Here is a 25,200-nt window from a genome sequence, read left to right as displayed (position 1 = left end):
CTTGCCATCCAGGCTGCACACTGCCTCACTGCAGAAATCAAAGCAAGGGCATAATTTCATGGGTCAGAGGACCCTTCCTTTCTACTTTTCCAAATTTCCTTCCTCCTGCCCCCAGAACAAAGAGATATAAAGAGAAGACTCTTGTAAATGAAGAAAAAATAGACCAAGGCACAAAGGCTGTTGAAAGATATAAGCAAAGTCCTGCCTGTGGAAAAGTCCTGGTTCTGGAATATTCTCAAGCTATAGGAGCGCTGAATATTCTCATTCTAAACAGTAGACACCCCATCATGACACTTGGGGCCTTCCCTTGAAGTGGCACCTGCAGATGCAGAGCACAACCAGCCCAGCAGGTGCAGGGCCGCTGTGCCTGCACCCTGGACAGTGGCCCCTCTTTCTGCCCAGCTCCCATCACTGAGACGGAGCCCCTACTGAGCTGGAAGAAGGCCCAAGAGACCGTGCCCTGGAACATCATTCTCCTGCTGGGAGGAGGCTTCGCTATGGCCAAAGGCTGTGAGGTAAGAGCTGGGTGCAGGTTTCAGGCCAGCTTAGTCACACTGGTAGTCACACTGGGACAGTCATAATTCCTAGCTGGTGGGCCTGCCCTCGGCACCTGACGCTGGAGAGATGGGGAGGAATGAAGTCTGATCCAGTCCCTCAGAAGCTGGAGGTGGTCTCAGCATGAACACCAGGGCTGACACTGATCAACGGCCTATAAGCCCAGGGGAGTAGCTGGTTCTTGCCTCTTACCAAGCACCCGTCACCATACTTCCCATATTGTAATTCCAGGAAAACCCCCACCAAACCTGAGAGTTAGACACCGCCATTATTATCCCCACTCTATAGGTAAAGAAGCCAGACACAGAGAGGTAGAGTCAGCTGCTGAAGACCACACAGCTGTGGGGGTCAGGACTCAAATCCAGCAAGTCTGACTCTAGAGCCAGTCAGTGTTCCTGACTCTTGTGGCATGAGTGTTAGATAAACCTAGTTACAGACATTGTTTAATGCTGTTATTAATGTTATTCCGGAGGCCCCTGTGAGCCCTGGGGCCAGGGCTGGGACAGCGTGAGAGAAATGAGTGCCCCAGTGCAGGTGAGGGGTGGCTGGCTCCCAGAGACAGCCAGGCCTCAGGTCCCAACGTGTGCATAATGCACCATTGCATTCACATAATGCACCACTGCATTTTACCTGGAGCTTCCCAGGCTCCAGGCCCTGCCTGAAACACTGAGCAGGTATCGGCCCAGTTTCCACTCACCAACTCTGCTGTGGCAGGCACTGTGGCTGCCCCCATACACCATACAGCTGAGGAAACCAACTCAAGGCTGAGAGCTTGCCTCTGCAGGTGGGTGATAGAGCTGGGGCTCAAGGTCAGCATGCATAGGGGCATGGGGCTGCACCACCAGGGTGCTGGAAACCTCAGTCAGCGAAGGAAACCGGAAGCCCCTCCCATATGGTGTTCCCCTTGGAGCTGTTTTCAGTTTCAGCCTTAGATACCGTGACCATGCACAGCACTGTTCACAGCGTGTGCTGGCCAGCAGCTGGACTGGGGTGCACACCTGAACTCGAATCTGGGCGCTGCCATTCCCTGCTGGGGCACTTAGGCAGGCTCTTTAGCCTCTCTGGGCTCTAGTTTTCCCATGGGTTAATTGCAGATCAAAGTTCTTACTCAGTATCCCCAAGTGTGACAGGCACCTGCTTCCTCCCGCCCTCATCCACAGGACAGACTCCCAGATGGCTGCCAGCAGGAGTCACGGCCTGGGGAAGAGGAGGAGCGTAGAGGGGGAGGGGCTCTGTGAGGCAGACCACACCCCACCAAGTACCACTGAGAGCCGAGCAGGCCCTTGAGAATTATACGGTTGATCAGAGACAGCCAGGCCTTACATCCCCTCGTCCAGGGCACATCTGCACACTCAGGCTGTCCCCCCCCCCCCCCCGGGGAAGCTATGACCATGGCCAAGGCCGCTCTGGGGTCTGAGGTTACTGATTGCGAATCCGGGCAAGGAGGCCCCAACGCTCCACTAACGGGAGTGCAGATGGCGCAGTAAGGTTCTTTGTAAAATATACTTTATCTTGTTCATTAAAGGCCCATGTCCAGGGGCTGGGAAGGTGGCTCAGTGGTAGAGTGCTTGCCTGGCATGCATGAGGCCCTGAGTATGATTCCTCAGCACCACATAAGCAGAAAAAGCTGGAAGTTGTGCTGTGGTTCAAGTGGTAGAGTGCTAGCCTTGAGCTGAAGAGCTGAGGGACAGCGCCCAGGCCCAGAGTTCAGGCCACAACTGACAAAACAAAACAAAACAAAACAAAAAACATGTACAATGGTATAGAACTCAAAAAACAAAAGGACAAATGAACACAAGGGGTTTTGTTTGGTTTTGTCTCCATGCTAGGAATTACAAGACCCAGAGAGATTAAGTGACTCTTGTAGGTAGCACAGGTTATCGGTAGCAGAGCTGGGATTGGAACTTGGATCTGTCTGACTTTTCTTGCACTGGGGAGGACTTTCTGGAGGAAGTGACAAGTTTTCCAGGCCTTGAAGAGGCCATGCAATGGAATCTGAGGAAACATCTTCCACCTCTGTGTGATCTTTATCAGCTTAGTGAACTTCTCTGTGCCTCGTTTCCCTCATCTGTAAAATGGGAGTCATAAGGCTGTGTGATGATGAGTCTGTGAGTCAGTGTGTATGTAGAATTCGGAACATAGCCCGTTGCTTGGAGAGTGGATGTTGGAAAGAGGAACAGTTAGAATTTAGGATGACAGGGAGGTATGCAGCCTGAGCAGCTGGTCAGGTGCAGTGTGATCGGCCACAGTGGCTAGCCCAGCCGGGCCCTGAGGCAGGCGTCTGGAGAAAGAGATGACCCTGTGTCCTAAGGGGGTCAGATGGCAGAAGGTTGAGGAGACAGTGCTCCTGGGGCTGGGCTGTGGGAGCGCTGTGCATGCTGGGAGCCAGTCTGGCTCTTGGCCTGGCCCTGGGCTGGGGTTTCCTATTGGCAGGGCCTTTGTCTGGTAGCTGCCTCTGGCCCCAGCCTCAGCTGCTGCCGGCCATTCCCAGGCAGCAAGGCCCAGGCTAGGAGCCACTGCTCCTGCTTCCTGGCCCCTGAGCAGGGTCCTGGCAGAGCCTTTGCCGCTCCAGCTGAGGCTGGGATGTGAGGCTCTCCCTTCAGGATGGAAGCAGGTCCTAGTGCTTGCTAGATCTTGGGCCCCTCGCTATCCTTTCTGTGGTAGCCTCTTGCAAAACCATGTGCTCACAAATCTGCACATTCCAGCTCAAGAACCCAGGATGTACTGGGCCAGGCACAAGGTTGCACGTAGCTCAGCCCCTCCAACCCACCTTGCACTGATAATGACCTTTCCCTACTTCCTTATGTTCCTTCAGTCCATTGGCCCCTTGTTGCTCTGCAGCCAAACACACTCATTTGAACCCCAGGACCTTTACACCTGCCTTTCTTTGTTGGATATTCTCCCAGCAATCTCTGAAGGTGTAAAGGAAACAGAGATTCTGATTCCTAAGGGGATGAGAAGGGGCAGATGGAGCCCCTTTGGTATCTCCAACTGAGCCCCTGAAACTGGAGGCTTTCCTGTCTTCTGAAATTGTCAAGAGTTCCCTCCAGTGAGCAGGCCAAGCTAAGACCCTGAGCAGCCACTGTGACATCAGCAGGAGGCTGGTCACTTGGGAACCAAGCTGGAGCAGCTCATGGCTGCTCACCCCGAGTCTCCACTGCCCTCTCTTGCCAGCCTCTCTTAATTGCCCACACTACCAACGCTGTGGTCTGAGATGGGGTGGGAAAAGCCCACAGCCCTGGGATTTTCCTTGCAGTATCTCTCTGAGCCAGGAGAGGGGGCTGTGACAAGTCCTCAGGGAATTCCTGCAGCCCCTTAAATTTATAAAAGGAAACTAGAGTGAAATGTTTTAAGCATTTCTAACTTGCCCATTGAAAGTAACTTTTAAGCCAAGTTGTAAGGCAAATGCTTTCTTTCTTTCTTTCTCTTTCTTTCTTTCTCTCTCTCTCTCTTTTTCTCTCTCTCTCTCTTTTTCTCTCTCTCTCTCTCTCTTTCTTTCTTTCTTTCTTTCTTTCTTTCTTTCTTTCTTTCTTTCTTTCTTTCTTTCTTTCTTTCTTTCTTTCTTGTTAGTTCTGGGGCTTGAACTCAGGGCCTGAGCACATTCCCTAAGCTTCTTTTTGCTCAAGGCTACCACTCTACCATTTGATCCACAGCACCACTTCCAACTTTTTTCTGTTTATGTGGTGCTAAGGGATCGAACTTAGGGCTTCGTGCATGCTAGGCAAGCACTCTACCACTAACTCACATTCCCAGCTGCAGAATTAGGCAGAATCTGTATGTGTAGTCTAAAATCCACAATGAAATCAAGTTGTGAATAAGCAGTCAATTCTCTACTAACTATGAAGAAAACCTATGAAGTTTTGTTGACAGACAATGCCCATTGGATCAGGGACACTGGATTGACACAAGGACTAAGGCAGACTACTACCATTTCACTAATTCCACTCTGCCGGGACTGGTTCCTAAACCGACAGCTCTGTCAGTGTTGTTCAGCAAAACGCTCAGCTGCCTCATTGCTGAGTGCCACCAGGGGGCAGCATTGTGGCTGAGTCCAGGCTTTTCGCTGCCTGTTGATGAATGCATAGTTTTGGTAGCAAAATCAGGGAGTGAAGTAGTGTGATTTCTGGAGAAGCCAGCGGAGTGAGCGCCCCCGTGATTCTACAGCACTGGAGAGAGTGGGGTCTGGACACTGTGCCCTGCTCTGGAGGACGGTGGTCACTCTGGGCGTCACTCTTGGGCAAGAGAAGTTCCAGACCAATGAGTGGGAGCAGTGTGGAGTTTTGCAGGCACATGTGGGCTATGTTTGCTTTGGGGACAGGAGCAAGTCACAGCAGGTCATGAAAGCAGATGCCTGGGCCCACAAAACCTCTCATGTCAATATTATGTTATTATCAATCATGACAAGGGTTCTTATGATTAAATATGAAGGGTGCTGTCCCTGAGCCTCTTTGTGTTCAAGGCTAGTGCTCTACCACTTGGGCCACAGTGTCACTTCCAAGTATAAATACCTTTATTACTGCTATAGTGACTGTTGCATTTGATAAATACCGGGCTCTTGTTTTTTGTCTTATTTTTGTCAGCAGTGGGGTTTGAACTGAGAACCTTGCACTTGCTTTGCTTTCTTGCTCTTGGCTGGGGATCTACCACTGGATCCCTGCCTCCAGCCCAGCTTTTCTGCTGGTTATTTTGGAGGTGAAGTCTCATAGACTTCTTCACTGGGCTGGCTTCAAATTACAATCCTCTAGATCTCAGCCTCTTGAGTAGCTAGGATTGCAGGTGTGAGCCACTGACTATTTGGTGTACTACTACTTCATAGTCCTCCTCACAGGAATGAAGGGATTTCCTGTAAAGGGTCCGACCCCCCTCTCCCACTGAATTGTAATTCACGGGCTATGGAACCGAGTGGAGGTGGACTTTCTACCTCTAACCAGATCCATGCTCGGGAGTCTGCACCTGGAGTGGGGAGCACAGAGTGGGGCTGGAGCGGCCACGGGGCTGCTGGCTGGATCTCCCCACCTGGGGAGGGTAGCTGAGTGGGAGTAAAGGCCCCCCTGCCCGCAGGAGTCGGGGCTGTCGGCGTGGATCGGAGGGCAGCTGCACCCGCTGGAGCACGTGCCCCCCACGCTGGCCGTCCTGCTCATCACCGTCGTCATCTCCTTCTTCACCGAGTTCGCCAGCAACACGGCTACCATCATCATCTTCCTGCCCATCCTGGCAGAGCTGGTGAGGGTTCTTCTGGGGCTGGGGGAGGGGTGGTTCCCCCTAGTCAGGGTCGAGGTCACAATCTCCCCTCTGTGCTGAGCTTCCTCTGGGGCCTCGGCTGCCCTTGCTCCTTTCTAAAATGCATGCCGCAGAGCCATGGTGTGTTTCTTCCAGCCTAGCTTGCTTCTCCTGCAAGAAATGCATACACAAAGCAAATACTATTCAAGGGCCACAGATTGCCTCACTGGGGACACTGGACCCAGGGCTACCAAGAGATTTCTAAGACGACGGATGTTTCATGTTGGGGTGAAGCGGAAGTCTCAGTCGACATAGCTGCACGAGAGCATGGGGTGCCAGGCAGGCTGACCCTGGCTTGGGGGATCTGGGCACCGTGTGGGAAGGGGGGGGTCTGTCCTGTGCACTTAGGGTGCCCGATAGCACCTCTAGCTTCTTACCCTCCTCCTGAGGCCAGTAGCTCTCTCTAAATCATGGGATCACAAATAACTCCAGATGTTGCCAAGTGCCTCCTGGGGCATGAATCACACCGGGTTACTTTCTGTTCTACAAATCACCAGCCATAGATGAGCTGAGGAGTTAGGATGATTTATCCAGTATTGCCCCCCCTCCCCAAACCCACCATTTACTAGGTGGAAGCTAGAAATCCTTGAGCACAAGAAGACAGAGACAGCCAAGCATTCCCCATATGAAGTCAGCCAAGCTCTGGCACCAGCACCAGACGAGGAGAGCACAGCATCACTACAATCCATCCCACAGGGAAACCAAGGTGCAGTCCTGTAGAAAGAGGAAGCATCCAGAACTGTATGCAAAGAGCAATAAGTCACTATAGCATAAATTAAAATCAACAACAACAACTATGGGGCTCTGGCTGACACTGGGAGCTCATACCTGGCATTCAGGAGGCTAAGATCTGAGCATATTGGAACCAGAGGATTATGAGACTTAAGAACTATGCTGGAAGCTGGGCACTGGTGGCTCATGCCTGTCATCCTAGCTACTCAGAAGGCTGAGATCTGAGGATCTCGATTCAAAGCCAGCCCGGGTAGCAAAGTCCATGAGACTCTTATCTTGAATAAACCACTCAGAAAACCAGAAGTTGTGCTATGGCTCAAGTGATAGAGCACTAGCCTTGAGCTGAGTAGCTGAGGGACAGCACCCAGGCCCAGAGTTCAGGCCCCATGACCAACAAAAACAAAACAAAACAAAACAAAAAACTATCTTGGGCATAAAAATCCATAAGCCCAGCAAAAATGCCCATGAGACTCCTATCTCCAATTAACCAACAAGAAGCTAGAAGCGGAGCTCTGGCTTAAGCGGTAGAGTCCTAGCCTTGGGTAGAAAAAGCCAAGCAAGAGTGTGAGGCCCTGAATTCAAGCCCTAGAACCAGCACACACACTCATACTCACTCACACACCTTTCGATTTAACTACCTGATGATCCAGAGCTGATTAAATTAAAGCAGTGTTGGAGTCTGGGTGGCTCCAGGCCTTGGCAGCTGTTTTATGTGTGGATCTGCAGCCCAGGTCATGCTGCATCCATAGGTGATGCACTGCAGGTCTTTCTCACCATAAATCTCCATTGCGAAGGGTGAGTTGGTTAGGAGTTGCCCCCTGGACCTTTTGGTATTCACAGGCTGCTCCATCACCTGTCCCTTGCCTCCTGGGCATGCTTGATTCCAGCTAGAGCAACAGATAGCAAATGATGCTAGATTTAACCCCACCCCACCCAGGTAGTTCCAGCTATAGGGCCCTTCTCACCAGATCCTCTTCAGGCTCAGAGACAGGGTGTGATGAGGTGGTAAGGAGAAGACAGAGGAGCCCAGAGCCCCACCAGCTCTATAAAGGACAACTATTTCTAGAAAAGACTCATGAAGACATATTCTCTTAGGTTTTGCTTCTCATCATAATCAAAATGTTGACACTGGAGATGGCTTCAGTGTTTGAAGAGAACAATTCCTATGCATTACGTTGCAGGAATTCCCTGGGAGCTCAAATGCCCTGTCTGGAGTAAAATGCCTGAGTGGTAATCAGCACGACTTGTGGGTGAACTGTGTCACCGGAGTGGCCCAGTGCCCATGGCCAGCCCGCACTGGACCCACGGTTGTAGAACCTGGGCAGTACCAGACAGATTACACACCTGGCATTGCCGCAAACCCACCAGGCCCCAACAAAAGCTGCTCATGTGGTTTGGCCCAGAGCCCTCATGCTAGAACCCTAGTCCATGGCCTGGGTCGCCGGAGCAACAACAGCATTGCCTGGGAACTGGCAGGTCCTGCATGCACCTGCCAGACCAGTTCCTCTGGGCGTCTAGGTTTTCTACCCTGCTCATGTGAAGAGAAAAGTTCTAGATAACTCTCCCCATCCGCTCCCTGATAAAACCACGGTGTCACTGACCTTGGAAATGCCTCTCCGTCTCCTCCCTCTCCTGCTTATCTCTCCACCTGTGCATCTGAACTTTGGGCCATGTGTCTGTCTCTTTAACTCTCCCTGTGTGTCTCTGTTGTCATCTATCATTCTGCTCATCTCTAAGTCTTTGTCACTCTCTACTACCAATCCCTCTTGCTGTGATCACTCTCTGCCTGCCTGCCTGCCTGCCTGCATGTCTCCCGGCCTAGGCCATCCGCCTGCGAGTGCACCCGCTGTACCTGATGATCCCGGGCACAGTCGGTTGCTCCTACGCCTTCATGCTGCCCGTCTCCACTCCCCCCAACTCCATCGCCTTCGCCTCGGGACACCTGCTGGTCAAAGACATGGTGAGTGTGGGCATTTCTAGCCATGGCCTGCAAGGGGGGGGGTGCACCAGGCAAGTACACCCCCCCCACCTGACCCCAAACTCTGTGATGGCTTTCAGGCTTAGACAGGCTTGGGAAATGCTACCTGTTCCAGAACTTCCCCAGGAACAAAAACCCAGCCCTCTCTGGACACTGTTGTTCCCCCTGCTTGTTTGGCCCCTGCCTCTGGCCCAGAATCTTTTAGAAGGGCAGCAAATACACTGGGACTTAGGAGTGGGCTCCCAGGCCTGGCCCGCTGGCAAGGAGGACAGTCAGAAGCCAAGGATTGTGTCAGTGGGGGCCTGGTGCGGGGTTTTAGCACACCTCAGCCGTTGACAGTCTGTTCCCTCTCCCCAAATGCAGCTCCCTGCCAAACTGAGTCCTCCCTCCTCTTGCGGCCTCTTCCCTCTCCCCTGCTTTGCTAGGCATGAGACCCCAGTAAGATAATGGAGAAAGAAGAGAGCTAGAGCAAGAGTGTCAGAGAGATGGCCCAGCAGCAGAGCCCTCCCTGGCTCATCCAGGCTCATCCGTGTGTGGGTTCGCAGGCTGCATTCTACATTCCAGCCTCTGGGGGCAGCAGTGAGAAGACCAGAGGCCTCCCACGCTGGGGGTGCTGTTGTGAGTGGAGGCAGTATTCAAGTCAGCACAGTTTAAAAATGATGTGAATTTCATTATTGCTGAGGGTAAGAAAAGAAATTATACACAGGGTGAGGGGGTGGGCAGGAGCAGCCTCTCTGAGAAGGGGATCCCTGAGCTGAGTCCTAATCCTGACAAGTACTGGAGGGAAAGGCAGTGCCAGCAGCAGGCCCAGAAGTGGGGAAGGGTCAGGAGGCTGTCAGGGCTGGTGTGGAGCCTACGGGGTGCATGTGGGGTGGGACAGTGCAGAATGCAGAGGTGAGGCAGTGTTTGGACCCAGTGGGGGACCTCACAGAGACTTTACGCCCTCTTTACAGGGTGTCTCTGGCTCCAGTTCGGCATGTTCTGGGGGCATGGAGGTTGGGGTACAGACACCAAGAAGCTGTTGAGGGGATGTTGTTGAGCAAGGACAGCTGCTAACCAGCACGGATTTGTAGAGCAGAGTCAGATAGGCATGGAAAGACTCCAGTGGTGGGATTGCGAGGTGCAGAGGGGTTCCGTGAGGCCCCCCAAGCAGCCTGTCTGTGGCTCCTGGCAAGACTTGCTCCCAGGAGTTATTATTTAGTTGCTAATTAAAGTCCTGTGAGACCAGAAGCCTGGCTCCAGTGTGAAAACAAGTACAAAGTAGGGAGAATTGTGGAATTGGATCCTGCCTGGGGGGGAGCCTGGAGGGGTACTGAGCCCCTGAGTACTTGTTGGCCATGGGGAAGGCAGAGGAAGGCCAAAGGGACTCGCTTCCCACACACCCACAGTGGGGAGCAGTGAGCGCGGGGTCAGAACTCAGGATTTTCAGGCCTAAGTGGTCTGAGCCATTCGAGGGCTGTGGGACAGGCAAATGGCCAAATGCTTTCCAGATAGTTAAAGAGAAATTCACAACAGACAAACGCAGCCTTACCTGGGCCTGTGCATGTGGGAGTGTGTGTGTGCATGTGCACGCGTGTGGATGAATGAGCACGTGCACACGTGTGGATGCATGAGCACATGCACTGTGTGGATGGATGAGCACATGCACGCGTGTGGATGCATGAGCACACGCACGTGTGTGGATGCATGAGCACATGCATGCAGGTTACATGTCTGCATGTGGGAGTGTGTGCAGGTGCACATGTGTGGATGACGAGCACATGTATGCAGGTTACATGTCTGCATGTGGGAGTGTGTGTGCATGTGCACGTGTGTGGATGACGAGCACATGCATGCAGGTTACATGCCAGCATGTGGAAGTGTGTGTGTATGTGCATGTGTGTGGATGGATGAGCACATGCACGTGTGTGGATAAGCACATGCACGCAGGTTACATGTCTGTGCATGTGGGAGTGTGTGTGCATGTGCACGTGTGTGGATGGATGAGCATATGTACACAGGTTACATGTCTGCATGTGGAAGTGTGTGCATGTGCACGTGTGTGGATGACGAGCACATGTATGCAGGTTATATGTCTGTGCATGTGGAACTGTGTTGTGCATGTACATGTGTGTGAATGGATGAGCACATGTACGCAGGTTACATGTCTGTGTATGTGGGAGTGTGTGTGCATGTGCATGTGTCTGGATGGATGAGCACATGTATGCAGGTTACATGTCTGTGCATGTGGCAGGCACTGGATAAGGGTATGAATGATCAAATTGGACGTTCACATGCTGGGACCTAGGTAAGCCAGCTTCCCTGGGCCTCAGTTTCCTCTTTTGTGAGCAGGGACTCAGGGGAAGCTTCCTGAGTGTTCAGTAGTGTGTGATGGCACCTGCGGTTGTGGGGGTCCAAACCATGCAGTGTGTGGGGACACAGTGGCTCTCCGACGCCCAGCCTCAGGTGGTATATGATGGAAGGCCCCACCCCTTCTCCCCCGGCAGTGCTGTCTGTCAATAGCATCTTCCTTCCCTGAGCAACCAGGGTTTCCCATCTTTGTAGGAGACCCCTCCCTCAGTCCTGGCTCGTTGCAGGTGCGGACAGGCCTCCTGATGAATCTGATGGGCGTTCTGCTGCTCAGCCTGGCCATAAACACCTGGGCACAGAGCATCTTCCAGCTGGGCACCTTCCCGGACTGGGTCCACACCCACGAGGCTAACATCACAGCACCGCCCCCCACCCTAGCCAATGACACCGTTCGGACACTCTGAATGCACCCGGGGGCCCCCTTGGGCCTGGCCCTCCCAGAGGGCCATCGCCATCCCTTGCTGCCTGGACCACACACGATGATCAAGCCATTCTTTTCTGGAATCGGATGTGCAGCAGGCCAGGCTGACCTGCAGGGGTCCACCCAGGCCCACAGGCTCCTCACCTGTACACCTTCTCTCTCATGCAGTCTGAGGCTCGATTATCTCCCAGCTCTGCTGCCTGAGACACAGGCTCTGCCTTTACGAGCTAGTCTGTGGTTAGGATGTAGGAGCGCAGCTCAGCCACCCTGATCAAACCTGCATTTGGGATGGGAGGCTGTCGGTCCCCAAGGCCCAGCTCTTTCTGACCCACTGATCCCTTTAGGTCTCCAGAGAGGCCGTCTTGTCTCTAAGACAAGCTGCAGAGGCTCTGCAGCTGCAAAGCTGTGGCCCAGACACTGAGCTGCTCACCACCCAGGTGGCTTTTGTTCTCCTGTTTGGCCGTGGCCCCCGTGGGTCCCCACGAGACAGGAGGTGTGCAGAGCCTCCTTAGTCTCTCGGGGCTCCCAGGCACAGCAGGGTCAAAGAGGGTGCAGTGTCTTCTCTCTGATTCAATTTAGAATCATGTCAATAATAATTCTGGCATCTAGCTACGCCTGGGTTCCAGCCACTGGCAGGTGACCCATGTTCCCCTCCAGCCAGGACCCCTTGGCATGAGGCCTTAGGGGCTTCTGCTGGTCTCTACCTTTCCACCTGAGCCCCAGGGGTAAATGTGCTTAATTAGCCAAGGGCAGAGGGAGCAGGCGGGAGGGGTGTAAGAGGGGTGGCTGGCACCAGCCAGGGGCTGAGCCTCACATTTCCCCTCCCCACCTTGGGGAAGGCACAGGTGATTCAGTGTTTCCCTAAGAGTAGCAGAGGAAGGAGGGCGGAACCCCTGAGCTGAAGGTCAAGCTCTGCCACAGGCCCTACATTAATCCCACCAGTCAGTATTAAATCCCACAGTCAATGATATCCGCAGGGGGACGGTGATGTCCTCAAATAGAAAAGCCACAGACGGGGCAATGTCTGGTCATGATTTCAAACACTTCTGATCAAAACTGTTATAAAATAAAGAATGTTGATCAACACCAGAGTGGAGAATTGTTGCCTTTCTGAACTAAAGAGAGTTTCAAAGTCCCAAATCCCTGGTAAAGGCTCCTGCCTTTACCTCTCTACTGCCTCAGGGCCTTTGCACGTGCTCTTCTCGGTACCTAAAACTCTGCTCCTAATACCAGGCCTGGCTGTCGCCATCACTTTATTCAGGTTCCAGCTCAGATGTCACCTCCAGGGAGAGGCTTCCCTGACCATCTCGTCTAAAATGTAACCCCCACTACTCTTCACCCTCAGTTTTCCTTCTTAGTACATTGGACACTGAATCACGCATTTCCTTGTTTATTAGTTTCTCTCCCACCACATAAACTTAGAAAAGCACAAGCTTTGTTTGGCTCCAGCAGCGGGGCACATTACCCGCACAGTGACCTGGGATCTGTGCCAGTCTTTTTCACGTGTGAGTGTTTAGCACTCACTGAATGCTCGCCCACATGCAACTTCACATAGCGGCCGGGTGGCCGTGGGCAGGTGGACGCCTCCATCACAGGACTGAGTCACAGCTCTGGGGAAGAAGAAATGAAACTGGATAATGTAGGGAGTGACTCAGAGGCCAGGGTGGCCGAAGGACGTCTCTGAGGCGGCGGCGTGGGACTGGGATCTGAGGGGGTCTGCTGCGCTCCCGACACTGGGGGGGGGGGCCTGTGTTAAGGCTCTTGCAGTGGCGTCCACTGCCCTGCTGAGCTGGGCAGCACTGGGGATGAGCAGCCCTGGGTGGCGCAGTGAGGTGGCTGTCCCCAGCCTGGGCCGGTGGAGTCTGGACTCACCTGTTGTGGACACCCAGCACAGGCCCAGCCTCCTAACTGACCCTCCTCTCACTGGCCCTGCAGCTGGAACCTGAAGGCGAGCTTCCGGAGAACTCCCTGACTCAGACAAGGTCAGCCTTTTGCTCCATTCAGGCCTTCCACTGATTGGATGAGACCCACCAAACATCCAGAATAAAGTTGGATCAGAAATCTGTGTACCACGGTTGACTAACTGGATGCCTAAAATCTGTGTCCCACTGACAGAAGCCAGGGCTCCTGGCCCAGGGCAGGGAGAGGCCAGGGAGCCGGAAGGAGGAGCCAGCTGGGCAAACCCAGTGCACTGGAGGGCGGGGGGGGGGGGGGGCAAGGGGTGGTGTTCAGAGGACATCGGAGCTGGCCCCACTCCAGCCACGTCAGGATTTTGTGTGCCCTGCCCCCGGAGAGTTTTACATCTGAATGGTTGCCAATCTTTAAATTCAGGAAATGTCACCTGAAAGGATTTATCCTCCTCTTGGAAAAGACATGAAGAGATCCAATAACAGAGTTCTGACACTTAGCAGCGACTGCAGCTGAGCGTAAGCCCACTGGTCACTTCTGATCGCTTAACAGGCTCTCTTCCCTCAGCCCTCTCCCCGCCCTGCACAGGCATTTGAACCTGTGACACCTAAGCTACATGATCTGGTGGATGGTGCTCTTGGCTCTACCTGGTCCCTACTTCTAGTGGCCTGGGACTGCTTTTACTGTAATGGGGAACATGGCCCCATCTCTCCATCTGCCACCCGCTCTGTGTGCTGCTGAGCACATGGGACCTGGCCGGCCAGAAATGAGTATGGCAGGCATATCTGCCTGAGTTGAAAAAACAAAGCTGGAAAAAAACCCAAAATGAATGTACCCATGGCTGTCTATTATTCACATGGTGAAAGATTAGGGTTTCCGATACACTCGATTGGATAAAATATTTGAAGTGGACTTGGGTTTTTCATGCTGTGATTAGCAAATGAACTTCACAGGGCTCCCACCAGTGGCTCTCATTATCCTGTCTCTCTCAGGCAGCGCTGGCTGCTTGGAAGCTTCCAGCAGCTTCTCAGATGGGCTTCAAGGTCACACTCCCCACCCACAGTGACTCCTGTACTCAGAGGCCCCTGACTTCTGACTGAGCCCGTGCGCTTCCTCTCTGTCTCATGGCTCTGAGTCCCACACCCTGAAATTCCCCTCCTTCCGCCAAGCTGGTGCTAATTCCGGCACTTCAGAGCCCCTCCGGATGTGTGGGCTTTGAGGTCAGGCCAGCCTGAATGGACAGAGGTGGTATCCACCTGTGCCTGGGATTGTCCCACATAAACTCCAGCTGGCTGGCTCCCTGGCACTCAGAAGAACTGCTCAAATGCCAGCCTCCTCTTCTGGGCTGTTTCTTCTGACCAGCTTAGTGCCCAGCCGTGTCCTGGGTGCTGAGGGGGAACATGTAATGGGGAACATGGGAGGGGGAAAGCAAAGTCTGGGCTCACTAGGGCACAGCTGGCAGCCTAGGCAGGAGGGAGCACTCTTCAGTCCCTCACTGACCTCTCCCACAAAGCCTACAGCAGAGGCGGCCTGAGTTCAGAGAGAGAGTGGCTTGTTCAAGGTCACACAGCATGGCGATTAGCAAAGCTAACATTTAGGTTCAAGTGTGTGTGTGTGGGGGTGCTGTGATTGAGGCTAGAGGCCCCCCCACTAGACACTAGGACAGCAGGCCCACTCCAGATCTGCACAGGTTGTAAGTTGGTACCTCCCCTGGCTGGGGCCCGCACACCCCTTAAGACGGCGAGCATGGGCTGTCTCCTCTGTGCTGCTACACCTGCACTGGGCATTCCTGTGCCACTAATGGCTTTGCATCTGTGTGCCTGGTCCTTGGGGCTGTGCACAGGCCCTGGGCCTTCTGCGGGGACTCAAGCCCTTGAGGGTCTAGCCACGGGCGTCTCTTCTTCAGTCCAAGGGGATGGGCAGATGGAATGCCCTGGCTGTTCCCCCCACCCCTGAAGGCCCATACTTTGTGTGTGGAGAATAGGGGAGGAGCTCAGGAGAGGCCCCCTAGGGGTCAGAGGCCCCCCCCCAGGACACTGGAGGACCGAGGTGTTGAGGGATGTCTCTCCATTCCAGGCAGGATGGGCTCTGGAACAGCCTGGAAGGGGATGTGCAGGGCAGTGATGGCAAGAACTTTACATGTATTGAGCACCTACTGTTTGCAGTGCATTCTGAGGTAATCACAGGGCTGTGAATTTTGCCTCTACAATGCAGGGCACGAGGCTGAGTGCCCAGGCAGTCACTCACCTCCGTTTCAGCAAGGGTCTCAATGTCTTCTATGGGTTCTTGGCCTACCCTACCCCTGCCTGAAGTCAGGGATCTTTGTGCTCCCCTTGGGTACAGAACTACCGAAGGGAGAGGAAGGGTGAGCAGAGGGTGTTGGGTCTTCGTCCGTCTTTGGACAGACGGGGTCCGAGGAGGGGTAAGTGCGGCCGCTCGCCAGTTCCCCAGCCTCCCTTAGCCCAGGAGACAATCAGACATAGCGGGGAGTCAAGTCAAGCAGGAACTCATTTATTAACAGGGAGCATCCCCTTTTAAAGCAAAAGACTGCGTGGGAGGGGAGGAAATGGAACCAACCAATCACTGAAAGGCCATACCTTATCATGCACCTAAGCTTCCATGAGTTGTTTACACACTGAACCTAAACAAATCAGCTCTGCCCACTCAACTTCCTCTCCGGGCCATCTTTGCTACTTGTGTTCCCCACAGATTTCCCCACAAGAGGGAAGCTCTTAGCCTCACTCTCCTGGGAACACCTTGGGGGGGGGGGGGTGTCCGGATCACAGAAGGCTGAAGACCGGCTTGCTCTCCTCCCACCCCTCCCTGGAGGGCATGAGGCAGCTCTTCCCACTTCCAGGGAGGTGGGCCTCAAGCAGGCGGAGCCAGGCTGCCAGGAGCACTCAATCAAAGAGTGGGAAAGCAGAAGCCACAGGACTTCCAGAGGGTCAGCGATTGCCCACTTCCATTCCACCTGCCCTGCTGCCGGAGGCCAGCCACCGGAGGACCCCTCTCCAGGGAACATGAGGGGCCTGTGTGGAGCCACCCAGCGTCTCGCCAGGAGTGGGTAGGTCTGGGACTTGGGCACTGAGGGTCACAGGCAAAGCTGTGCCATTCCTGTCTGCATGACCTTGGGAAACTCCTCACCTCTCTGGGCCTCAGTTTCCCCCTCTGTGAAATGGGAATGAATCCAATGTCCCAGAAAATTTTAGATGTGAGAAAATGCATATACAGGGCTTGACTCAAAGGAAGCATGGGATGGACAGCAGCTAGTGTCCTTTTCATTTGCAACATCCAGCAGAGCGTAGCACCTAGTATGATGGGCACTGGCTTTCAGTTCTTAAATGGTCTATACCGGTAGCTATTATTTTAGTACCTCTCCTGTTCTGAATACTAATTTTTTTTTTGGTTGGTCATGGGGCCTGAACTCTGGGCCTGGGTGCTGTCCCTGAGCTCTACCATTTGAGCCACAACACCAGTTTTCTGGTGGTTAATTGGAGAAGAGTCTCACAGACTTTCCTGCCTGGGCTGGCTTTGAACCATGATCCTTAGAGCTCAGCTTCCTGAGTAGCTAGGATTACAGGGAGGGGGGGCACCAGCACCTGGCCTGAATATTAATTATACAGGGGGATGCACATCCAAATTTGTTCACGGGTCAGGGGTGAGTGCTGGAAGTGGTACACCTCATCAGAGTGCCTAAGGTCCCAGATCCAGCATCTTGCTACTCTTGGCTGTCCCTCTGCAGTGTCACTGCAGCTCCACTTCTGGTTTTTTGATGGTTAATTCTAGATAAAAGTCTCACGGTCTTTCCTTGCTGGGCTGGCTTTGATGGTGATCTCAGCCTCCTGAGTAGCTAGGATAATAGGTATGAGCCACAAGTGCCTGGCTTACATATAAAGTGAATAAATGTAAGGGCAGTAGAGTAGAGAGGTTCCCTAAAGGCCAATTGATCTACCCTCCTGGCCTGTAAGTTACAGAGACACTGAAGCCTTAAATAAGCAAATGGCAGCTGGACACAGTGGTTCATACCTATAATCCCAGCTAGTCAGGAGGTAGAGACTGAAGGATCAAGAGTTCAAGGCCAGCCCAGGAAAACACAGCATAAGACTGTGTCTCCAAGACAAAATAAAAAACAAAAGGGCTGAGGGCATGGCTCATGTGCTAGAGTGCTTACCTGGCAAATGCAAGGTCCTGGGTTCAATTCCCGGAAGGAAGGAAGGAAGGAAGGAAGGAAGGAAGGAAGGAAGGAAGGAAGGAGAGAAAAGAAAGAAAGAGAGGGAGGGAGGGCTGGGAAGGTGGCTCAGTGGTAGAGTGCTTGCTTTGCATGCATGAAACCCTAGGTTTGGTTCCTCAGTACCACATAAGCAGAAAAAGCTGGAAGTGGCGCTGTGACTCAAGTGGTAGAGCACTCGCCTTGAGCTGAAGAACAGTGTCCAGGCCCAGTGTTCAGGCTCCAGGACCAACAGAAAGAAAGCAAGATAGAAAGCAAGCAAGTGAGCGAGCAAACGAGCAAGCAAGCAAGCAAGAAAGAAAGAAGAAATAGAGAGGGGGAGGGAAGAAGGAGAGAGGGAGGGAGAAAAGGAGGGAGGGGGAGGGAGGGAAAGAAAGAAAGAGATAGGAGAGGAGTGAAAGGAAAAGTCTAGGGTGACACACTGAGCCACAATGAATTCCAGAGAAATAGTTTTGCTCTGCCTTTGACTATTTCTGTCTCTCTCTCTCCTCCTCCTCCTCCTCTTTCCTTTCTCTCTTTCTCTCTCATATGTGTATATATCACTCCATGACATTTTGTGTTGCTCTCACAGGACTGCACATGTATTGTGGCAGCCCAGATAACCAAACTCACATGCATAACCCTGGGCCCTTACTTCACAACCCCTGAGAGAATAATCCAGGGGAAGCCTCTGATTGGTTCATCTGTGTCATATTGAAAGGGGTGGTTCCCTCTGATTGGTTTACTTATGTGGATAGGGGATGGGTATCCATGATTGGCCCACCTGGAGGGTGTGCCTGTTCTGATTTTTCAGGGCAGGGAGAGTGGGAAGACACCTCATCCTCCTGACACAGGGTCCCCCTATTTCCTTGTATGCAGATGGAGATTCTGGCACTCAGGAATATGCAAAGTGCTTGTTCCTTTGCAGGCTGCCTGGGATGCCTTCTGCCAGCCTGTCCCAGCCAGCTATGGCCAGCTGCTGACCCAGCTCCTCCTTTGTGGACCCCTGGCTATGGCTGCCACAGGTCTGATTCATCATTGGCTGGTCTCCTCTCAGCTTTACCCTCTGGGACCCTCAGCTGCGGTGACCACTGTCTGTGGCCTCCTGCTCTTCCTCAGCCTGGGCCTGATGCCGCCAGTCCGATGCCTGTTTGCGCTTAGTGTGCCTATCCTGGGCACCGAACAGGGCCACCGGCTTCTCCTGTCCTACAGTGCTACCACCCTGGCCGTTGCTGTGGTGCCGAATGTCTTGGCCAACATGAGCGCGGCAGGGCAGGTGCTGAGATGTGTCACTGAGGGCTCCCTGGAGAGTCTGCTCAATACCACACAGCAGCTGCACGAGGCTTCCAGGCTGCTGGGCCCCAAAGGCCAAGCCGGCAGCCGGGGGCTGACATTGGAGGCCCAGGGCAATGGCTCTGCCTTCCGCCTGCATATGCTCAGGGTCACTCAGCAGGTCCTGGAGGACTTTTCTGGCCTGGAGTCCTTGGTCCGGACGGCAGCTCTGGGGACCCAGTGGTTGGCCACTGGCCTGTTTATTCTAGGCCTCTTCCTGGAGTCGGCCTGGTACCTCCATCGCTACCTTTCGGACCTGCAGTTTGACAACATCTATGCAACTCAGCAGCTGGCTCAGCAGCTGGCACAGGCCAGAGCCACACATCTGCTAGCCCATCCACCCTCCTGGCTGCTGCAGACGGCCCAGCCGAAGCTGTCCCAAGAGGAACTGTGGAGCTGTGCGTTGAGGCTGGGGCTGCTGGGGCTGCTCATGGTGGCCACAGCCGTGACAGTGGCCACAGACCACGTGGTGTTTCTCCTGGCTCAGGCGGCCGTGGATTGGGCTCAGCAGTTGCCCACTGTACCCGTCACGCTTACAATCAACTATGACGTAAGTACATGGGGAAGGAAGGCCCTGGGCCATTCCCTAGAAGAAGGAGCAGGGTGTGTTAACCCTTGACTGGTGGCTAAATGTTGCGTGTTTCCCCCGTGGCAGCTCTTGGAGCAGCCATGGGGCCTCCGGCATTGGTAGATACTGTAGGGAACCCACGCCACACACTAGTTTGTGAAATGAAATCTCTTTCCATCCCCTATTTCCACCTTCAAGTTGCTTGCCCCCAGGTCAAGGCCAAGGTCTTCTTAAATAGCAAAATGTTCTAGCCTCATTTTCCTCATTATAGAAATGAAATCAATCCTCCAGTGAGCCTCTAGAGGCTGTGAAACTCTAAATAACGTCTCCAAAACAACTTGACTTCACAGCACATTCTACTAACCACTCACTAATGGTGGAATAATTACTAACAGTTCACATGTGATATGTCAGGCTAGATGTAAGGTTTAGTAATGGTGTGGAGCAGGAGTAGGCCACCTATGACTCTCAAGCCAATTCCAGCTGTCTTCTAGTTTTGTAAATAAAGTTTATTGGAACACAGCCTTCTACCTATTTTTGTATTATCTGGGCTGCTGTACAAAGGCACAGTGAGGAGTCTCAGGTAGGACTGTATTGCCTACACAACCAAGAGTATTTACAATCTGAATATATATATGGCCTCTAATTGGATCAAATTCATCAAGCCTAAGACACCCCCGTTCCAAGTCAGCCTATCATTTCATATATTGTTAAGGGAAAGCGCTGTTTGTCCATCCTTAATGGATACTTATCACTTCCAATCTCAGTTGTGGTCACAGAAAGTAGTTCACTTAGCATTTAACATAGAGTTAGTTGGTCATGTCTCATGCACACACACACACACAAGAAACACAGTAGGATGTATTTACTCTCAGGCCAAGATTTGTGTTTTTCAATCTCTTGTTGAAATCTTTTCACTTTACTTCGTGAGATCTCACACAGAAGTTTGTTGTATGAAACATTAGGATAGATCCTGTGCTATAACACAAATGATATATTTATCAGAGTACATTTGATATCTAGGAAGTTTTCTTTTAAACTGCACAAAATCAAGTCAACCAAAATTTAGGTGGCCACGGCCAGATTATTGTTTTTTGCCAGTCCTGGGGCTTGAACTCAGGGCCTGGGCACTATCCCTGAGCATCCTTTTTTTCCCCTCAAGGCTAGCACTCTACCACTTGAGCCACAGGCGTTTTCTGTTTATGTGGTACTGAGGAATTGAACCCAGGGCTTCACGCATGCTCGGCAAACTCACTACCACTAAGCCACATTCTGAACCCCTATTTTTTTTGAGTCTGGTTGTGGGGCCTGAACTCTGGGCCTGGGCACTGTCCCTCTTCAGCTCAAGGCTAATGCTCTACCACTTGAGCCACACCACCACTTCCGGCTTTTTTCTTTTTGCTTATGTGGTGCTGAGGAATCGAACCCAGGGCCTCAGGCATGCAAGGCAAGAGCTCTACCACTGAGCCACCTTCCCAGTCCCCAGCCCCTATTTTTTTATGTAAGAAACTAAGCTAGAAAATTAGAGTTTATTGTAAATGGTAAGGGAATCATCTTATGAAATTTTTCTCCAATCACAAATACAATATGTGCCTGATGGATTCCCATAGGTCACAAGAAAGAAGTGTGTGGCCTCTAATTGGATCAAATTCATCAAGCCTAAGACACCCCCATTCCAAGTCAGCCTATCATTTCATATATTGTTAAGGGAAAGCGCTGTTTGTCCGTCCTTAATGGATACTTATCTCAGTTGTGGTCACAGAAAGTAGTTCACTTAGCATTTAACATAGAGTTAGTTGGTCATGTCTCATGCACACACACACAGGAAACACGGGGAAGTCGTTATTGATTTTCCTGGCTTGCTCCAGATCAAGCCCAGGGCTTCTGAATGACTCTGGCCCAGTTGTCAAGTCTGGCCTCATCTCCAACCTCCCTGTGCCTGGTGCTCCTCCCTCATCTCTCCAGCATTTTCTTCCAACTTTGGGTTATCAGCTTTGCAAGGGTTGGTGTGGCCCTCCCTGATCATCTGAGAAAACATACGTTAGACCTACTCCTCCATGCCCCACGATCTTCCTTTCCCAAAGTGAAACTTCCTCCTGCCTCTCACTGCGCCCTCTGGAGTGTGGCCAGCTGCCTTTGGCATATGGCTCAGTGACTCAGCATGATTCAGTCCTGTCCACTTCCACGAAGTTCCTGTGTAGGTTGTTGCTTGGCAAGATGGTAACCCATCTACGCGGCCACTCCTCAACAGTGACTGCTTGCAGTGGTGCTGGCAGCTCATGCCTATAATCGTAGTTACTCAGCTGAGATCTAAGGATTGTAGTTCCAAGCCAGCCCAGGCAGGAAAGTCTGTGAGACTCTTACCTCCAGTTAACCACCAAAAAGCTGGAAGTGGAGTTGTGGCTCAAGTGGTAGAGTGCCAACCTTAAGTGAAAAAGGTAAAGGACAATATCCAGGCCCTGAGTTTAAGCTACAGCAACATGTGTGTGTGTGCATGCATGCGCATGCACACGCGCGTGCACACACACACCCCCAGGCATGTATGTGTGGGCGCACAACTACTTGTTTTGCTCTCTCCACAATCAAGGCCCCGCTGCCCTGTCCTAGGTTTCATTGGCCACGAGAACCATTCACTTCTAGGCCAGACATTTGCTGGATGGCAATCTCTCTGGAAGGGCAGACTGCGCCCAGTCCCGCAGTGCTTGTAGCCGGGCTGCAGTGATGTTCTGAGCCCAGCACCCGGAGAAGTGCCTGTGCACGTGCAGTGCCAATGGCAGGGCTGCTGGAAGCGCTGACACGTCCTGCTGCCCGATTCCAAAGACGGTAAAAAGTGAACAAGCTTGAGTCTCAAGTTTGAATTGCCACTATAAAGCTCGCTGACCAGAACAATTATCCTCCCCACGTACAGAGGAAGATAAGAGGCTCAGAGATGCTGCACATAACACCTTACTTCTGATTTTAAATAGAGGAAAAAATCCTCATGAGCCGCTAAAAGTGCAGTTCTAGGGTCCCCGGCTGTGTCTCATGCAAACAGCTGGGTACTGAAGTCCTGGGGCTCCCCACTGACCTTCCATCTCTCTGCACTGCATTCTTCCTTGCCCTCGCAAACCTAGGCACAGCCCAACTTGAAGAGCAGGAGAGTAAGACCCGCCTAGCTGGGGAGAACCTCTGAGTTGGTCACATTGAATTCACTGTGAATTTTTGTTTTGAGCTTAGATGCTCTACTGTTTGAGCCACAACCCTATCTTCTTTTGCTCTGGTTGTTTTTTGAGATAGGGTCTCACTTTTTGCCCAGACTGGCTTGGCAGCTGGGATGACACTAGCCCAATTACTCTCTCCTAATTACTCCACCCTACCCTCCTCCTGCCTGCCATTGGGCTGAGAATGCAGTCTCTAGGAGCTCCACTTTTTCAGTAGCTAGGATTACAGGCACGAGCCACCGCACTGGGCAGGGTGCCCCCACTCCCCTTTTAATGAGGCTTCTGCTGGCCTCAACCTCACAGGCCTGTGTCTATTGGATGGAAGAGTAGAGGGCTGAATGAATGCCCAGAGCATGAACTGGTTTTCTCTATAATACTAAAGTAATAATAATAATAATAATAATAATAATAATAAACATTTGTATGGTGTTTGTAACTTTTACAAAAGAACTGGTTTCCGCTTCAATCCCATTTGGACCTCCTTAAACTCTGGGTGGTGGGTTCATTCTCCCCCTGTTTTTCAGGTGAGGGTAGGGATGTAGGGCCCTTAGTCCCTGCCAGTCTGGCTGGTGGGAGACTGCTGGGCAGCGGTTGGTAGCTGACTGACTGACTGACTTTCTTTCTCCTTTCTGAAGGCAGCATACACAGCCCTGGGCTTCATCCCCTTCCTCTTCAACCAGCCTGTGCCCCAGCGCCCCTGGGTCTCTACGCACGGCTCCTACCAGTGGGAGTTGCGCCTCACCTCCGGCCACTGTCCACTGCTGCCCGCCCAACAACCCTGCGCCGCAGGCCCCCTGGCTGCTGGCACCCTGCAGCTCCTAGCGGGTGGCACCGTGCTGCTGCGCACCTACGCCCGGCGCCTGCGGCACAGCATTGCTGCCTCCTTCTTCTCTGCCCAGGAAGCCCGACGGGTCCAACATCTGCATGCTCGGCTCCAGCAAAAGTACAGTCAGCGTCAAGGCCAGCCGCTGCCCCTTGGGGCTCCTTCCTCTCCCCGGATCCCCTCCTCAGGATGGACATGATTGCTCCAAGAAGAACTTGGGGAGGTGGGGCAGGGGCTAGAGTCTGGAGTGGCACTGATGTGAGCAGTAACTTTGGTTTTGCTGCTGCCCTGGGTGGCCTCTCTGAGCTTCGATGGTCACACATCCCATAGCTGGGGCCTAAGCAGGGTGCGGATGGCTCATGACTCTAATCATAGCTCTGCAGGAGGCTGAGAGCTGCTAAGGATCACAATTCGAAGCTAGCTGAAGAGGCTCTTCTCTCAAATTCATCACCAAGAAGCCAGAAGTGGGCCTGTGGTTCATGTAGTGGAGCTCCAGCCTTGCTCAAAAAGAAAAAGAATCTAAGGGACAGCACCCAGGCCCTGAGTTCAAGCTCTGGTACACACACACACACACACACACACACACACACACACACACACACCCTATTCCTCCACACACACACACACACACACACACACACACCCTATTCACACACACACACACACACACACACACACACACACACACACACACACACACACACACACACACACACACACACACACACCCCTATTCCTCCATCTGTCCCCACTGGGAGGTGTTTGGGGGCTGCAAGTCAGCACCTGGTGGAGCTGGGGACTCCAGCTGCTTGTCCTCCTCACGGCTGCCTCCTTCAGAGGCCATCAACAGCTGCCAGCCAGCCTCTAAGGGACACCCCCTCTCACAGAGCCATTCATTTGGACAATGACTCATCCATACTTTCTTTTTTAGTTGTACAAATAATACTGGAATCCTTCTTTTAAAAATCAGAGCACAACAGGTAATGATAGCTTGTGCTGGTTGTGTCTCACCAGAAGCAATGGAGTCAGCTGATGAGTTGTTTCCATCTTTAAACAATTTCTCTCAGCCCTTTACACATGGTGATGAAAACTGATGTATACGACGGGGGCTGGGCAGGAGGAAGGGGGCAGGGCACGGAATAAGTTTAACCACAGCATAAGATTTGCCTTCCTCAAACTTTACCCCATGCACCCCTCTTCCAAAGCAAACTGGGAAAGGGCGAGGGGCCCTGTCACTCCCAGCACAGTGTGTAGAGAAATGTGTGTGTCAGAGCTCTGTTATACAGCTGTGTCTGAGGCTGCCCATTCCCCTGCATCCCAGTTGGTTTGGCCTACAATGAAGCTCATGATTCACCTCCTCCAGGAGGTCCTCCTTGACTTGAACATGGCATAATGAAAAACTAATACGCTTGGGAGTCCACTGGGTTAAGATGAAAGTCCCAGCCTTCAACTCAATCACTTTCTGTGTAACTCCATTTTTTCTGGTTGGTTGTGGGGCTTGAACTCTGGGCCTGGGCACTGTTCCTGAGCTCTTCAGCTCAAGGCTAGCGCTCTACCACTTGAGCTACAGTGCTACTTCCAGTTTTCTGGCTGGCTTTGAACCATGATTCTCAGATCTCATCCTCCTGAGTAGCTAGGACTACATATATAAGCTACTGGTGCCCAGCATATAAATCCATTTTTGAACTCCACTTCTGAGATTTATATTTTCACCTATAAGGTGGGGAATTGAAAAGCTACTTGTTACAGTTTCTATATGAAATGCCCTTAAAAGACTTCGTGAAATAGCCGGGCGCTGGTGGCTCACGCCTGTAATCCTAGCTACTCAGGAGGCTGAGATCTGAGGA

General features: G+C 52.5%; 2 protein-coding genes across 9 annotated transcripts in view; both read left to right on the top strand.

Annotated features, from left to right (window-relative positions):
• Positions 1-12,404, top strand: part of Slc13a3 (solute carrier family 13 member 3) — a 52,459-nt gene extending 40,055 nt beyond the window's left edge. For 5 of the 8 annotated variants that reach the window (XM_069989909.1, XM_069989903.1, XM_069989905.1 and 2 more), the window contains 4 exons: positions 403-515; positions 5,617-5,778; positions 8,390-8,527; positions 11,122-12,404. In XM_069989909.1, the coding sequence (XP_069846010.1) occupies positions 403-515; positions 5,617-5,778; positions 8,390-8,527; positions 11,122-11,298 (590 nt within the window). In that variant the 3' untranslated portion in view covers positions 11,299-12,404. Of the gene's footprint in view, positions 1-402; positions 516-5,600; positions 5,779-8,304; positions 8,528-11,121 lie in introns of those variants that run through there. The other 3 variants (XM_069989904.1, XM_069989907.1, XM_069989910.1) reach the window with 3 other exon arrangements.
• A 3,839-nt stretch (positions 12,405-16,243) lies between these two features.
• Ocstamp (osteoclast stimulatory transmembrane protein) lies at positions 16,244-23,552 on the top strand. Its single transcript, XM_069989745.1, has 3 exons — positions 16,244-16,287; positions 18,310-19,312; positions 23,166-23,552. The coding sequence occupies exons 1-3, from the start codon at positions 16,244-16,246 to the stop codon at positions 23,550-23,552; spliced, it is 1,434 nt and encodes a 477-aa protein (XP_069845846.1).
• The last annotated feature ends 1,648 nt before the right edge of the window (positions 23,553-25,200 follow it).

The sequence above is a fragment of the Dipodomys merriami genome, unplaced genomic scaffold (genome assembly GCF_024711535.1).
Source record: "Dipodomys merriami isolate MVZ:Mamm:240054 unplaced genomic scaffold, mDipMer1.0.p SCAF_39, whole genome shotgun sequence".
NCBI classification, from domain to species: Eukaryota; Metazoa; Chordata; class Mammalia; order Rodentia; family Heteromyidae; genus Dipodomys; species Dipodomys merriami.
This window is presented reverse-complemented; position numbering and strand designations above follow the sequence as displayed.

Bases quoted from the DNA above. Each gene is read 5' to 3' on its own strand.
- Ocstamp (XM_069989745.1), top strand. From the start codon at position 16,244: ATGAGGGGCCTGTGTGGAGCCACCCAGCGTCTCGCCAGGAGTGG. The intron at 16,288-18,309 runs GTAGGTCTGGGA...CCTTGTATGCAG, and splicing joins CAGCGTCTCGCCAGGAGTGG to ATGGAGATTCTGGCACTCAG. The intron at 19,313-23,165 runs GTAAGTACATGG...TCCTTTCTGAAG, and splicing joins CGCTTACAATCAACTATGAC to GCAGCATACACAGCCCTGGG.